This window comes from Phocoena sinus, chromosome 20 (genome assembly GCF_008692025.1).
Source record: "Phocoena sinus isolate mPhoSin1 chromosome 20, mPhoSin1.pri, whole genome shotgun sequence".
Taxonomy (NCBI): domain Eukaryota; kingdom Metazoa; phylum Chordata; class Mammalia; order Artiodactyla; family Phocoenidae; genus Phocoena; species Phocoena sinus.
This window is the reverse complement of record NC_045782.1, coordinates 34,389,636-34,404,610: the sequence shown is the minus strand read 5'-3', so window position 1 is coordinate 34,404,610 and position 14,975 is coordinate 34,389,636. Positions and strand designations below refer to the sequence as shown.

Below are 14,975 nucleotides of genomic sequence, written 5' to 3'. Positions count from 1 at the left end.
GATGAGAAACAGAGATAAGGAGAAAGCGCTGAGAGAAAAAAGAAAAAGAAGCCAAAGGACGACGGTTGTCCTTTCTTACTAGGTTGGGGCTAGCTTTCAGTGGCAAAGTCAGGTTTGAGACGCAGCAGGAGACGTCTAAAGAACTGATTCTCTCCTGGAGCCCTCCCCCTTTCCCCAGGTCTGGGAGCAGCACCCCACCCACCATCTCCATTTCGCCCCCGTCCTCAAGGGTCCGGGCTCCATCTCTCCAACTCCCACGAGGTCTCCTTACGTCTCATCTGTGTCTGGGCGTCTGGCTCTCACCCTTCGCGTATCGCCCACCGAGACGGCCTCCCACCGCACAGTCCAGCCGGGTCCCCCCGTAGGCAGCCCAGGGAGACCCAGCCCCAGGTCCCAGCCCCGCGCTGCCCGACTCCGGCGGAAGCCCGCGTTGAGCGATGCTGCCACCTGCCGGCCGGATCCGGGAAGCACAGCACGCCTCCGGGGCGGGGCGCGGCCGCCGCTGGTCTGAATCCAGCCCCACGCGGCCGGGACAGCGTCCGCGGGGCCTCTCCAGAAATCTGGATGGACCTGCTCGCACGCGCCCCAGCTCGCCTGGCTGCCGCTCAGCCCCAGCTGCGGACTCAGGCACTAGTCTCTGAATCCTGTGGCCTTAATTTCCACTGTAGTCAAGTGGAGGAAGTGTACCAACACCTCCTTCCAGGATTTCAGGGAGGGTGGGGGCGGGGTACGAATGTACTAGTGATCTACTCTAGGTTCTCCTGACCCAGAAATCAATCAGGCCTCCCCTCCCTCCCTTCTTGGCCAAAAAAATTTTTAAAAAAAAGTGACACCTCCCTCCGTTGTAATCCCCTCAATCCACTCCAGGACCTTCGCTTCCTCTCTCCCTCAACCTCTGCCCCCCAGAAGTCCATGTGGGAAGGGACTTCCAGTGGTCCAGCTCCCTCTGCCTGCATCCTCTGTCCATCTGGTAGGCGCAGCAGTCCCTCTCAAGCTTGGGATCACTTAGAGGGTGGAGCAGTTGAGGGTTGGGAAGGGGTAGCTCAGCAGTCTTAAACTGACACCACAATATTTTTTAATCAGTACTCTCTTCTACCTCCCATTTCCCAAAACCCAACCCAAACTTCTTTCCCTCCCCTCCCCTCCCCCTCCCCTCCCCCCCTCCCCTCCCCCTCCCTTCCCGGTCCGGCCCAACCCCGGTGCATCAGCTCCGCCCCCATCCCGAGGCGGGGCCCTATAGGTGGAGAGTCGTGGGAGAGGTCGCGGCCCCGCCTCTCCCCTCTTTCCCCTACACTCGGAAGCTCAGTGGCCCCCCTGCCAGGATGTCAGCCACCTGGGTGCCTGGCCTAGTACCCACCTTGCTGCTCGGCCTGCTGGCCGGCCTCCAACAGGTGAGCGCTTGGGAGGTAAAGTTGTGGAACTTTCGGGGCCCTACTCTTGTGGGTCAGGGGCCTGCTTCTGGGTCCCGATCACCACCTTCCACTGTCAGGATTTCCGCGTTACCACATGCAGTTAGCAACTTCCTTTCTCTTTCTGCCGGGGAGCTAAGAGCAGAGGGAGGCCCTGAGAAGGCCTGGGTTCCTTCATCTCGTGGGGGACTGTGTCGTGGGAACTACTCGCGCCCACCGCCATCTGACACTTAGCTCCTCTTGGTGACTGGGGACTTTGACCCTCACGTTAGCCTTGGCTCCTTCTCGCTGCGTCAGAAAGCGGGGACTAGCGGAGGGCCTGAGGTCTGGACTGAGATCTGGATGCCTGGTCAGCCTATCTCCCCAGCTCCATTCTTCACAGTGCTGGGTGACCTTGGGGAAGTCCTAGCCCTCTCTGGGACTGTGTTTCTCTGCTTGTGCCCTAGAGGAAAGGAGGCTCCCCCTTCCCTTTCTAGGAGTGGGGGTAGGATTCCAGCTGGTGATAGGATTTGACCTGGCTGCCTGACCCGAGGCTGGGGTGACCTCTGAAACCTGTGATTTCTGAGGATGAGGCAGGGTTTCAACACCCCCTCATCCCTCCCTGCCCCAGTGATGGGGGCAGTCTATCCAGTTTTGGGATGGGAGATTATCCTAGAAACTGACATAGGTCTCGAACATGGGTTTTTAACTTCTGTGTAAGAGTCTGAGGGAAGGCCCAGGCCTGCCCCCCACGACATTCACTGCCTGCTGAGCGGCTCTGCTCCAGAAGCCCTGTTACTCCTTCTCTATCATCAGCGGTGGGTTTGTGCCAGCATTAGGTTGAGCATTTGTTGATTCCTCCCAGCAACTCCAGGCGGCAGGCTGTTAATGCCCCCAGTCCGCATGTAAGTAAGTTGAAACTACCCAAGGTTACCCCAACGCTTGACACCACCTCGGTCGAGACCACCACCTGTTTAAAATGGGGGTGGGGGAAGAGGATCCCCTACTCCTCCAAACAGGAGCTCAGGATTAATTCCATAAACCCGTTCATTGCTTGTCTTTCTCAGTTGGGGGCCAGGAGAAGGGCGAGGGACAGGGGATGGGATCTGAGGGAAAGGGGGTACGCTGGGTGCCTGGACCCCTTGGGCTGTCCCCAACTCTGCAGTCACCTTACCCTCTCTGGGCCAACCTGCAGGGGTTCATTCCTGCTCTTGAGCCCACTGGCCAAGACTTGTGGGAATCAGCCCAAATCTTATTGGCTGTCATCGGTATTCTTAGCTTTACTGTTATTGTCGTTAACAGTTGAACTGTTATTTCAAGGTATAAAATATACCTTGAAATATAAAATATACCTTGAAATATAAAAATGGTGGTCTTCGGACTTCCCTGGCAGTACAGTGGTTAAGACTGCGCGCTTCCACGGCAGGATGCACGGGTTTGATCCCTGGTCAGGGAACTAAGATCCTGCATGTTGGTGGCGCGGCCAAAAAAAAAGACATGGTGGTCTCACCAAAGTTGGCTTCTTATTCTTGAGCCATGCTTGTTTATCTCCCTGGAGGCTGGGGTGGGGTGACAGATAACCTCCCGTTTGCTGTGTTCCTCTACCTGCATTCCTCCCCCACGGTCTGGGAGCAGCCAGGATGAAATGAAACCAGGTTGTCAGTGCTCTTTCATTCAGTCTGCCAAAATCGTGAGTATTGGTTTTCAATAGACAAAAATCCCTCCCCTGACGGGGTTTACATTCTACTGAGGAGACAAACAAGTAGCAAGATAAAGTAAAATATATAGTATGTTAGATGTGGACAAGAGCTATGCAGATAAAGTAAGCACAGTTAGGGGAAAGGGAGTGCTTTGGGGGAGTAGATGTAATTTTAAGTTAGATGGTCAGAGAAGGTGCTGGAGCCAGCCTCTCAGATACCTGGGGAAAGAACTTTCCAAGCAGGACTTACGCACATATTTGCTATTAATCAGGTTAAATTCCGTAATGATAGCCTCCATGTGGCACAGAACTAGTGCAAAAGAGGGAGGGAGGGAGGAGCTTGTTCCTGCAGGCATGTGTAACACAGCCAGACGTGTTCAGAGAACTCCCAGTGGGTGGGTGTGCAGGAGGGCCAGGGGGAGTGGGAATGGGGGATAGGGCTGGTCATGGTGTCTGGGCCCCAGGGAGCCACTGAGGGAGGCTTCCAGCAAGGTTTTAGGTGTTCAGATGTGTGGGATAGAAACTTGCAGCAGTGTTGGGAGTGACGGGGTGGGCGCGGGGGTTGCTGGAGTCCTGGCCGTGGTGGGGATGGGTTGGAAGGGTGTCAGAAGGCGTGAGCTTACAGACCTGGGGGTGAGCAAATGTGGCAGGAGGTGTGGTGAGGAGAGGAAGGAGAGCTGAGGCCACGAGGTGGCGCTGGGGCTGCAGCCACCGACCCGGGGAACATGTGGAGGGAGGTGGAGAGCAGGTGTGGGGGAAGATGCTGATCCTCTGGGACCTGCTAGCAGTGAGGTACCTGGGCAGCACCTGGTGGAAACCCCAGCCCCCAGTTTATGACCCAGACCTCCGCCTCTTTTCTTCCACAGGCTGCAGCCACATGTGGTCTCTTCTTGTAAGTCTGGGATTTGGGCTGTAACTTCCACTGTGGGGAGGAGACATCCCAGATCCTGCCCTGCCTGCGTTCATCATCCTCACCCTCTCCCCTTCTAGCCAGAAGCCATACCCCGACCCCGACAGGGAGACTCCGCCCCTCACTCCTTCCAGCAGCCTATCCACGGGCAGTTTCACATTTGCGGGCCAATCCCCATCCTTCTGACGCCAGCCTTAGGCCACCTCCCCTCTGAGGGTCCCCCTGGAAGCGAGGGCAAACACTCTCACTCTATAAACGCTGAGAAGCCCAAGCACGATGAGGAGGGGCTGAGGGGGGTGGCCTCTGGGCAGCCAAGTGTTTCCAGCAGTCAGCCCTGAATGTTCCAGGGACACCGTGTCCCTCCTGCTCCGTGGCCACCAGCATCTGCTCACTCTTCCTGGAATTAGCTCCCGGCCCCTCCCCACTGTCCCTCTTCGTCTACATCTCCTTAGAGCCATGTTGTAGCCACTACAACAGTCAGTCCCCACACCCGCCCAGTGAGGTCGACAGGACCTTCGTTACACCCATCTTATAGATGCGGAAAGTGAGGCCCAGCAAGGACTGTGACTTGGCACGAGTGCATCAGGCCAGTAGTGAGCTGAGCCTGAAACCCAGGTCATGATCCCAGCCCCAGGTTCCTCCCACTGAGCCCAGGGGGCCTGTACCTCCGCCCTGCTAGGGGTGTGGCTCGTGCCCTGAGCGCATGGGTGAGTTTTAGGGAAGCTGGGATCCTTCGGCCTCCGCACCTTGGTACCAATGGCCTCTCTCTGACCCGGTCCGCAGCACCTGCCCTAAAGGGTTCAACTGCTGTGGTAACAGCTGCTGCCAAGAGTACCAGCCAGAGCAGTTCCAGCTCTTCTCTGGCCCCTTGAGGTGAACCTTGGGCCAGTTCCTCTGGCCCACCCAGGACTGGACTGGACTTCCTGCTGAGGGGTGGGTGTAGGTCAGGGGAGGGAGGGAGGTGCAGCGGGGATGGCTGGAGACTCAGGCTGACGTTGGTGGTTCCTTACCCCAGGATCTTTGTCGTCGTGTTTCTGATCATCGTACCCCTCTTGTGCCTCTGTGGCCTGGCTAAGCGCTTCTGTCGCAACTGCAGAAAGTCGGAGCAGGACCCCCCAACGGATCATGAGGGGCCCCCAGAACGGCCCCCCATTACTCCCGCAGAGAGGGTCACAGCATCCATTTGTGAGCCCCCACCCCCCTACAGCGAGGTTGGTATCCACCCCAACCCCTGCCCTGTCCCTCGGCTCTCTGTGCCTCCCCATTCAGATTTTTAGAGCAACGGGGGCAGTGGAGGGTGTCCTTACGCCAAGCCTTTGGGCCCTAGGGAGGGCTCTGCAACCAGCGTCGGGTCACCCTTCTCCCTGGTAAACATGCCACCACCGGCACATGGGTGGCAGTGGCCAGTGGCAGGTCCTAAGAAGTCTCTGTCCCCTCCTTTCCCTGCAGATTATCCTGAAGGCCGTCGTGGGTCTGCCTCCCGTGGAGCCACCCCCTCCCTACAGCTTCAGGCCCGAAGAACACGCCGGGGTGCGCAGCGGCGTCGACAACCCCACCTTCTGAGCCACCTCCTGCCTGGAACCTTGTCATCAGCCGCCTCCTCCCCAGGGCCTCCTGGATCAAGCCAGAGACTCGCCCCCGCCCGTCGTGCCAGACCTCTGGCCATTCTTGGCTTTAACTTATTGCTTTTCCTACCCCGGTTCCATGCCAGTTGCTTCTCTTGTCCCAAGGGCTGGTCTGGAGTGACATGTCCACCCCTCCCTCACCCACCATTGCAAGGTAGAGGCTGCCTGGAGGAAAACGTGAACAGTTGGAGGTGCCCAGCGGTGGAACGAGGTGTTCTGAGAGTGGAGGGAGCTGTGCTCTGGCGGTACGAGCGTGGACTGGACAGCCAGCTCTGAGATGTTTTGGAGGGCGCTGATGCACTCTGGGAGACAGGACTGCCTGAGCTCTACCTGGGCTCTGCCTTCCATTCTACCTGACTAGAGAAGACCCCATTGTACATTCCCCTCCCCTGCAACATGAGTTCTCACTAAATCTGAGAGTCTGCCTCTGACTGTGTGGGGAGGTGAGCCCAGGCAATGCTAGGGGACACAGCTGGCGGGGGGGTCACCGTGCCTGAAATCCCACCGTTGATGAGCCTGGGAGGACAGTACTTCTGTGGGCCACCCTCCGGGAGAGGATCTTGGCAGATGCTTTGACCTCTGGTTCCTTGAGGTCTCTGGGTGCCACAGAGCCCGGACGGGGAATGGGGATGGGCTGGGAGTGACCATTGTGTGCTTCCTCATCCTACCCTCCCGCTGCTTTCCCTCGGGACACATAGAGCTCAGCTCTCTGACTCTCTCACCACGGGGGTGGGGAGGGGGCAGTGGGGAGGCGAGCTGGGGCAGGGCCTGGAAAACCTTGATCTGCCCCACCCTGGAATCTCTGGAGGGAGGAGAGAGAGCAGGTCTGCCCTTCTCCAGTCCCGCGTGGTTCTGGGCACCACCGCCTCAGCCCCATCTGCGGGGTTGAGCACCCGAAGAGGAGAGGCGCTCACCATTGCAGCACGGCAGAGTCTTCACAGGGCGTTATCCCTGCGGGGGCCTGCAGCCCCGTGGAGCTGGAAGCCTGGTGTGGGACACGCAGCGGGAGAGACACCCCCACGCCAGCATCTTGGGGGCTCAGGAGGCCTGGGCCTCTCCACCTGACCTTGCCTTTGCACTGCTTCCCGGCAGCCTCTGAATGCCAGCCTTCGTCCCCAGGCAGAGGGCACAGAGCAATGCCGGCCCAAAGTTCCTACGAGGGTCAGAGGTAGAACTGGCTCCGGCGTGCTGGCCTCCTCCGGGGCTCTTCCAATAATTTTCTTGGCCTCCGGGGCTCTTCCAATAATTTTTCAGGACCCAGGCAGGTGATAGGGCCAGGGGAAGGGAGATGGCACGGCCAGCCCCAAAGATGCTAGAAACGGGCTGTCTGGCTGGGGGTTCCTGCTGGAGACGAGGCCCCAGAGGAAGAACAGCAGTTACTGACAATAGAGTTCCAGAGTTGGCAGTGGAGTGAGCCCAGCCATGGGAAGTTTCCCTTCAGTTTCAGAGGTTGATAAGGGGGAGCAGAAGGAAGATATGTGGGTGCTTGTGTAAACATGGCGAGTTCCCATTGGAGAAGTCCCAGAGCTGACGTTGCCCTCACTGGTAAACACCCACCCCAGTGGGAGGATGTGAAGCCATGGCCTTTGCAGACCTGGGAGAGGAGGTCACCCTCTGCCTGGATGCTGCCTGCCTTTCACCGAAGGTGACATAGGGTCTTTAAATCCTTCCCAGCAGCAGCAGAGTGGCTTGGAGGAAAGTGGTTGTCGTGAAGCCCAGTGGGGCTGGGACCCAGTAGCAGAAATTGTCAGTTCTGTGGCTCTCTGTTTGCTGTTGGTGGTAGTGGAAATAGTGTGTTTTTCCTGGAGGGCAATCCAGCAGTATCCATTCATGCCACAGATACTTACAAAGACCCTACTATGTGTCTGACGCTATGCCTGGCCCTGGGTAGCCATTAAAATTTTAAATGCACGTGACCCAGCAATTCCATTTCTAGGAATAATCCTTCAGAAATGCTCATACAAAAGAGCTTAAAGATACATACAATGGAATATTACTCAGCCATAAAAAGAAACGAAATTGAGTTATATGTAGTGAGGTGGATGGACCTAGAGTCTGTCATACAGAGTGAAGTGACTCAGAAAGAGAAGAACAAATACCGTATGCTAACGCATATATATGGAATCTAAAAAAAAAAAAAAAAGTCATGAAGAACCTAGGGGCAGGATGGGAATAAAGATGCAGACCTAATAGAGAATAGACTTGAGGACACTGGGAGGGGGAAGGGTAAGCTGGGACAAAGTGAGAGAGTGGCATGGATATATATATATACACTACCAAATGTAAAACAGCTAGTGGGAAGCAGTCGCATAGCACAGGGAGATCAGCTCTGTGCTTTGTGTCCATCTAGAGGGGTGGGATAAGGAGGGTGGGAGGGACACGCAAGAGGGAGGAGATACGGGGATATATGTATATGTATAGCTGACTCTGTTGTAAAGCAGAAACTAACACACCATTGTAAAGCAATTATACGCCAATAAAGATGTTTAAAAAAAAAGTGCTTAAAGAGATATCCATGGCAGCATTGTAGCTGGCGGTAAATGAAAAATACCCTGAATGTCCTTGATAGCCTGTTAAATATACCAGGTCCTTCCATATTGTGAATGCTCTGCAGCCCTTAAAGAGAATAAGTGGATCTGAAGCACTGACCTGGCACGTTGTCCATCATTTATTGCTGCAGAGAAAAAGCAAGTTGCAGAACAATCGTCTATGATCTCAATCTGTAAACATAGACTTCATCATATAATATATATGTTTTCCCCCTTTGCAAATGTATAGAAAAGATCTAGAAGGATATAAATTAATCCACATTTGCCACCCTTTTAACAGCGGTTGGCACTGTGGGATGGAAGTGGTTTTTTTACTTTGTATGCTTTGTCATTGTTTACATTTTCCACAATGAGCCAGCATGACTTTCACAAATATGTAAAAGATCTCTCTAATGGAAAATATAGGCGGCTTTAGAAGTTAATGAAGATTCATCACATGAACTCTGATCGATGGCGATTCATGTAGTATCAGCCCTGCTATGAGGAAGAGGCTCAAAGAATTCAGATTCGGATGTGGCACACACACATGTATAGGACCCAGGGAATAGATAAGCGATGGACATGGGACCTGCCAGACGTGTGAGGTCACGTGATGCCTGTATGTCACACTTATGCAGGACAGTGACGGGCACCCAGTGCATGTCGGACGTCTGGTTGGCGGACTGGGTGGATGCGCAGTCTCATGGCGACTGAGAATTCATCCCTTGAGCTTGCTTTAGCAGCTCGGACCTAATGAAGAACAACCGAGAGGTGAAATCACTTAACCAGTGAATGAATGATTACCTAAGTGAGTGAGGGAACAAATGTGAAAGTCTGCCACAGGCATTTCAATGCCACATGCAGCCTGGTTACCTTCAAGAAGGCGCTCCTTGTGGCTGTGGACGTGCCCTTCTGTCTGCAGGGGCTCTCCGGAGGACTGGGCAGTGCAGGAAAATCTGTGAGGCAGGGAGCAGGCGGGAGGCGGGAGGAAGGGGGAGGAGAAAGGAGCCCTGCGGCTGTGCAAGCTGGGAGGAAGGATGACACCAAGAACCCTCCCTCACCCCAGGACTCAGTCAGAACTCCAGCCTCTGACATTTTAGCTTCAGCATCCAGCATCCTCAGGCCTCAGCCCGTTTGCACAATGAAGAGGTGTACCCCTGCCCACCCCAGTAGGAGGTTGCTCTCTCACTCGCAGGTTGGGAGGGGCCGAGAAGCTCAGAGAATTCAGAGACCCTCCTTGATTCCAACAGCTTCTTCCCAGCCACACCTCGGCCGCACCCTCAAGTGGACACCCCTGATCTTGTCATCCCTGGTAACTTCAACCCTCCCACCCCCTGACCATCACCTCCATTCCTCCAGCTCAGGTACTGTTATTAGCCCCACGCCATGGATTCTGAGCCCACTGAAACCTCCGAGCCATTGGCCTTTGCCTCCTGCCGTGCCGTCAGCTACATCCTCACTGCCCTTACCCAGCTTGGAGTCCTGGATCCCTCCTGATAATCACTGCCCTGCATCCAACTCCTTTACCCTTTTCTGCGTCCATTGTACTCGACTGGGAAAATCCCAAACACTGGTTGGAACCAACTTCTGCTCAAGAACCAGTACACCTGTGCAACTGGACTCACTTCCAAATCAAAACTACAAATCTCAAGCGAGGGGGCTTCCCTGGTGGCACAGTGGTTGAGAATCCGCCTGCCAATGCAGGGGACACGAGTTCAAGCCCTGGTCCGGGAGGATCCCACATGCTGCAGAGCAACTACACCCAAGCGCCGCAACTACTGAGCCTGCGCTCTAGAGCCCACGAGCCACAACTACTGAGCCCACGTGCCACAACTACTGAAGCCTGCACGCCTAGAACCCATGCTCCACAACCACAGAAGCCTCTGCAATGAGAAGAGCACGCATCACAATGAAGAGTAGCCCCGGGTGCAGCAACGAAGACCAAACACAGCCAAAAAGAAATAAATAAAATAAATAAATTTCCAAAAAAAAAAATCTTGGGGCTTCCCTGGTGGCGCAGTGGTTGAGAGTCCGCCTGCCGATGCAGGGGACATGAGTTCGTGCCCCGGTCCAGGAAGATCCCACATGTCGCGGAGTGGCCGGGCCCATGAGCCGTGGCCGCTGAACCTGCACGTCTGGAGCCTATGCTCCGCAATGGGAGAGGCCACAACAGTGAGAGGCCCGCGTACCACAAAAAAAAAAAAAAAAAAAAATCTCAAGTGGACCCTCGATGCCTTAGAAGATTTACTTCCTCACTCTTGAGATGACTAATTCTACTCTAATCTCCCAACCTCAATTTCAGGTGGTGATGGCACCACAGACTTCAGAGGAAAATTGGTTGCCATCACACAAGAACCACCCAATTCTGCCCCCATCCCCCCCACCACCTCTGACTACAGTGGAAACTGCATTCCACACCTCCAGCTGGATTCCCCCTCTCCAAGCTTCTCAGGACCTCACTCCTGCAGTTATTCCTGCATCAGCTATCTCTCCCTCATTACTGGACCTTTATCATTATCACATGTGCATCACTGTGTCCCATGACCTGTCTTAGAGAAACCCTCCCGTTGTCATTTTACCCTGCTCCAGTCAGCCCTTTGTCCCCATGAAATGGCTCTTGTCCACGTCACCTACATCTTGCTGAAGTCAAAGGTCAATTCTCAAGCCTCATTTACTCGGTCTCTGGGCATTTGACACATTTGGCCATTTCCTCCTTCTTGAAGAAGCTTCTTGTCTGTACTTCTCTGATGCCACTTTCCCTGGTTTTTGTCCTGCACTGCTGTTCCTTTTCAGGCTCCTTCACTTTCCTCCCCCTCTACCAGCTTTGAATGACAGTTGACTCGAGGCTCTGTCCTTGGGCCTCTCGTCTTCACCTTCACTCACTCCTGTAGTGGGTCTTAGCCGGTTCTGTGGCTTCATAGACCATCTATTGTCTGCTGAATCACAAATCTTTATCTCTGGCTGAGACTTCTCCCCCGAGATCCAGACTTAGATATTTAACTACCTAACATCTCCACTTGGATGCATTTCACAGTCCAAACTAGGTTCTAATTTCCCTCCACCCCACCCCAAATCCAGTCCTCCCCAAGTTGTTCCATCATAAATAGATGGTACTACCTGCCAGCCTGCTGTTCAGGCCCAAGAACTGAATTATTCTAATTTCCCTCTTTCCCTCACCCCCTCATCTTGCCTCCAGAACAGATCCATGTCCCCTTCTCACCATTTCACCACTACAGCCCTAGACAAAGTCACTGTCAAGGCTAGCCTAGGCGGTCCTACTGATGTCCTAACTGGCCTCCATCTCACCCCCTGCAGTTCATCCTGTTCACTGCAGCCAAAATCTTTCTAAAGCATAAATAAGTCACTCCCGGGCTTCCCTGGTGGCGCAGTGGTTGAGAATCTGCCTGCCAATGCAGGGGACGCGGGTTCGAGCCCTGGTCTGGGAAGATCCCACATGCCGCGGAGCAACTAAGCCCGTGCACCACAGCTACTGAGCCTGCGCGTCTGGAGCCTGTGCTCCGCAACAAGAGAAGTTCGCGACAGTGAGAGGCCCGCGCACCGCGATGAAGAGTGGCCCCTGCTCGCCGCAACCAGAGAAACCCCACGCACAGAAACGAAGACCCAACACAGCAAAAATAAATAAATAAATTTATATTAAAAAAAAAAAAAGTCACTCCCCCGCTTAAAGGCTTCTGACAGCTGCCCACTGTGCTTGGAATAAACTCCAGCCCCTGGCTGTGGCCCGCAGGACTTCCAGGTGTGGCCCCTCCCACCTCCTCCCTGCTCATGGCATCCCAGCTTTGACTGTCCCAGATCAGCCTGGCTCAGGGCCTGAGGTGTCCTTCTCGGGAACTTCACAAGGCTGCCAGCTTTTCATCATTCTGGTTCCAGTTCAGCTGTCACCTCCTTAAAGAAACGTCCCCTGACCACCTGCAGAAAGTAGCGCCCCCCCCCCCCGACCCCCGAGGCCCACTCTGTTACACTACCCTATTTTATTGTCTTCACAGTTTGGCCTCATACTGGAAATCACCTTATTTATGTGCTTCTGTGTTTATAGTCTCTTTCACCTCTCCGGGCAAAGCTCCTCAGAGCAGGGATCTGCCATGTTCATGGTCCCGTCCAGAGTGTAGAACAATGCCGGGCAAGGGGGCAGCCTCACTGTGGACTCAATGCCAGCAGCCGGCAGCTGCCTCAAAGCAACACGCAAAAGGTCCTGCAGGAGAAACATCCAGGAGAGGAGCTGCCGGGCCTCGCACGTGCCCCCCCAGCGCTGTCTGTGTGATGCCAGGCCCTTGATCCACAAGGAGTTGCTGTGTTCTTTCTCCCTCTCCCTTCCTCCCTTTCCTTTTTTTCACTGAATACTCAGTGAGCACCTCTCACGTGTCAGGCACGATCCCAGAGCCCGGGTAAATGAGGCCCACAAACTAGACACTGTTCCTGCCCTCATGGAGAACAGACGCTAGTCAGACAAACCAACAAATGAACCTGTGGTTACCCAGTGGGCTAACTGCTGGGAAGAAAAGGTATGCATGTAGTGTTAGAGAAGATGGGGTGGGCTGCTTTAGATGGGGAGGTTGGGCATGATCCCTCTAAGGAGACGACATTGAATGAATGCCAGAAGAAAGAGAGGTAGACTGACATGAGAGAGCATGCAGAAGAGTGCTCGTGGCAGAGAGGCCAGCATGTGCAAAGGCGCTAAGTAGGGAAGGAGCTTGGTGGCTCAAGACACTTAAAGGAGACCCCTCTTGGCTTCAAAATCCCCAGGATTCTTAACAATGGGTAGATGCATTTCTTAGGGCTGTCAGAACAAATAACCACAACCTGGAGGGCTTAAAACAACAAAAATTAATTCTCTCACAGTTCTGGAGGCCAAAAGTCTGAAATCAAAGTTTGGGCAGGGGCTTCCCTGGTGGCGCAGTGGTTGAGAGTCCGCCTGCCGATGCAGGGGACACGGGTTCGTGCCCCGGTCCGGGAAGATCCCACATGCCACGGCGTGGCTGGGCCCATGAGCCATGGCCTCTGAGCCTGCGCATCCGGAGCCTGTGCTCTGCAACGGGAGAGGCCACAGCAGTGAGAGGCCCGCAAAAAAAAAAGTTTGGACAGGGTTGGTTCCTTCTGGAGGCTCTGAGAAAGAATCCATTCCATGCCCTCTTGTGGCTTCTGGGGGCTGCGGGTGATCCTTGGCAATCCTTGGCTTCTGGCTGCCTGCGACCTCTGCCCTTGTCTTCACACGGCCTTTTCCTCTGTGTCTATGCGTGTCCTTCTTTCTCGTCTCTCATAGAGACATTTTTCATTGGATTTAGGGCTCACGCTAATCCAGGGTGATCTCACTTCAAGATCCTTACCTTAATTACATCTGCAAAGGCCCTTATTCCAAATAAGGTCACATTCTGGGCTTCTGAGTGGAGATGTCTTTTGGGGGCAAAATTCAACCCCCTACAGAGGTCATAGAAGACATTCTCATCTGGAAGGCACCTCAGAGATCCTCTGAAACAACATATCTCAAAGTATAATCCCTCAAAAAGTAGTTCTAGAAGGTATTTTTAAAAGGAGGGAGTGGCATTCTGTGTTCAAATAAATTTGGAAAATGCTGCAAACACATCTCACACTGAATGATTCACAATTCACCTTAGCATATTAAAGGACTGAGGATTGACAACAAAGAAGCCACCTTATCATTATTTAAAGCAGAATGTCCCTAGTTTATTTCGCCATAAAACCCTGTTTTCCTTTTCATAAACCCTGTGGAATTTTGAGAGAAATGCTGATGTAACCCAACCTTGTCTTATGTGATGATCAAAGTCCAGAAAAGAGAAGTGACCTATCCAAGGTCACACGGCTGGCAGGGTCAGAAGCTGAATTTAAAACTCAGTCTCTTCAAGAGATGAAGGACAAATTATTGAGGGCCAGGGGTCAGGGGTGATGTGAGGGAGGGAGTAGGTGTGATTATAAAGGAGTAGCTGGAGGGGATCTTTGCGGTGAAGGAATAGTTCTGTATCTTGATTGCAGTGGTTGTTACACAAATCTACACAGGTGATGAAATGACATAGAATTATACACACACATTGTACCAATGTCAGTTTCCTGATTTTGATACTGTATGTAAGATGTAACCACTGGGCATTACATAAGTTGCAACCATTGGGGAAGACTGGGCAAAAGAAACTTGGGACCTCTTTGTACTATCTTTGCAACTTCCTATGCATCTATAATGATTTCAAAAACAAAAAGATTTTACAAAATCAGTTTCCCACCTCCAGGTTCAAGAGCTTTTTATATTATTAAAGTTTATCAGATCAAATTTAGTTTCAGTTTATAGACCCAGGGCCCAACACAGAGCACATTTTATTGCTTTTTTAAAAAAAATAAATTTCTTGGCTGCATTGGGTCTTAGTTGCTGCACACAGGCTTTCAGGGTCTGCTCTTCCTTGCGGTGTGTGGGCTTCTCATTGTGGTGGCTTCTCTTGTTGCAGAGCACAGGCTCTAGGCATGCGGGCTTCAGTAGTTGTAGCACACAGGCTCAGTAGTTGTGGCTTGTGGGCTGTAGAGCACAGGCTCAGTAGTTGTGGTGCACGGGCTTAGCTGCTCCGCAGCATGTGAGATCTTCCTGGACCAGGGCTCGAACCCGAGTCCCCTGCATTGGCAGGCAGATTCTTAACAACTGCACCACCAGGAAAGTCCCTTTACTGCTTTTTATAGTTCGCAGTTTATGTAAACTGCAGTAATTTGGGTGTAGAGGTGGGTAATTTGTAGACACTCCACTGCGGTGATGAATGCAAAGTTGTATAGATCTTCTCCCTCCTTCACACCTGACCATGACTTTCT

General features: G+C 53.4%; 1 protein-coding gene across 5 annotated transcripts; it reads left to right on the top strand.

The window, feature by feature from the left end:
- The first annotated feature begins 1,240 nt into the window (after positions 1–1,240).
- TMEM92 (transmembrane protein 92) lies at positions 1,241–6,036 on the top strand. 5 transcript variants are annotated; one of them, XM_032617157.1, is made up of 6 exons: positions 1,241–2,293; positions 3,024–3,078; positions 3,954–3,979; positions 4,781–4,870; positions 5,013–5,208; positions 5,447–6,036. In XM_032617157.1, the coding sequence occupies exons 1-6, from the start codon at positions 2,277–2,279 to the stop codon at positions 5,558–5,560; spliced, it is 498 nt and encodes a 165-aa protein (XP_032473048.1). In that variant the 5' UTR covers positions 1,241–2,276; the 3' UTR covers positions 5,561–6,036. The 5 variants fall into 5 exon arrangements, with proteins under 5 accessions (XP_032473048.1, XP_032473049.1, XP_032473052.1 ...); XM_032617161.1 differs by having other exon boundaries at positions 1,288–1,391; XM_032617159.1 differs by having other exon boundaries at positions 1,306–1,391; positions 2,254–3,078.
- The last annotated feature ends 8,939 nt before the right edge of the window (positions 6,037–14,975 follow it).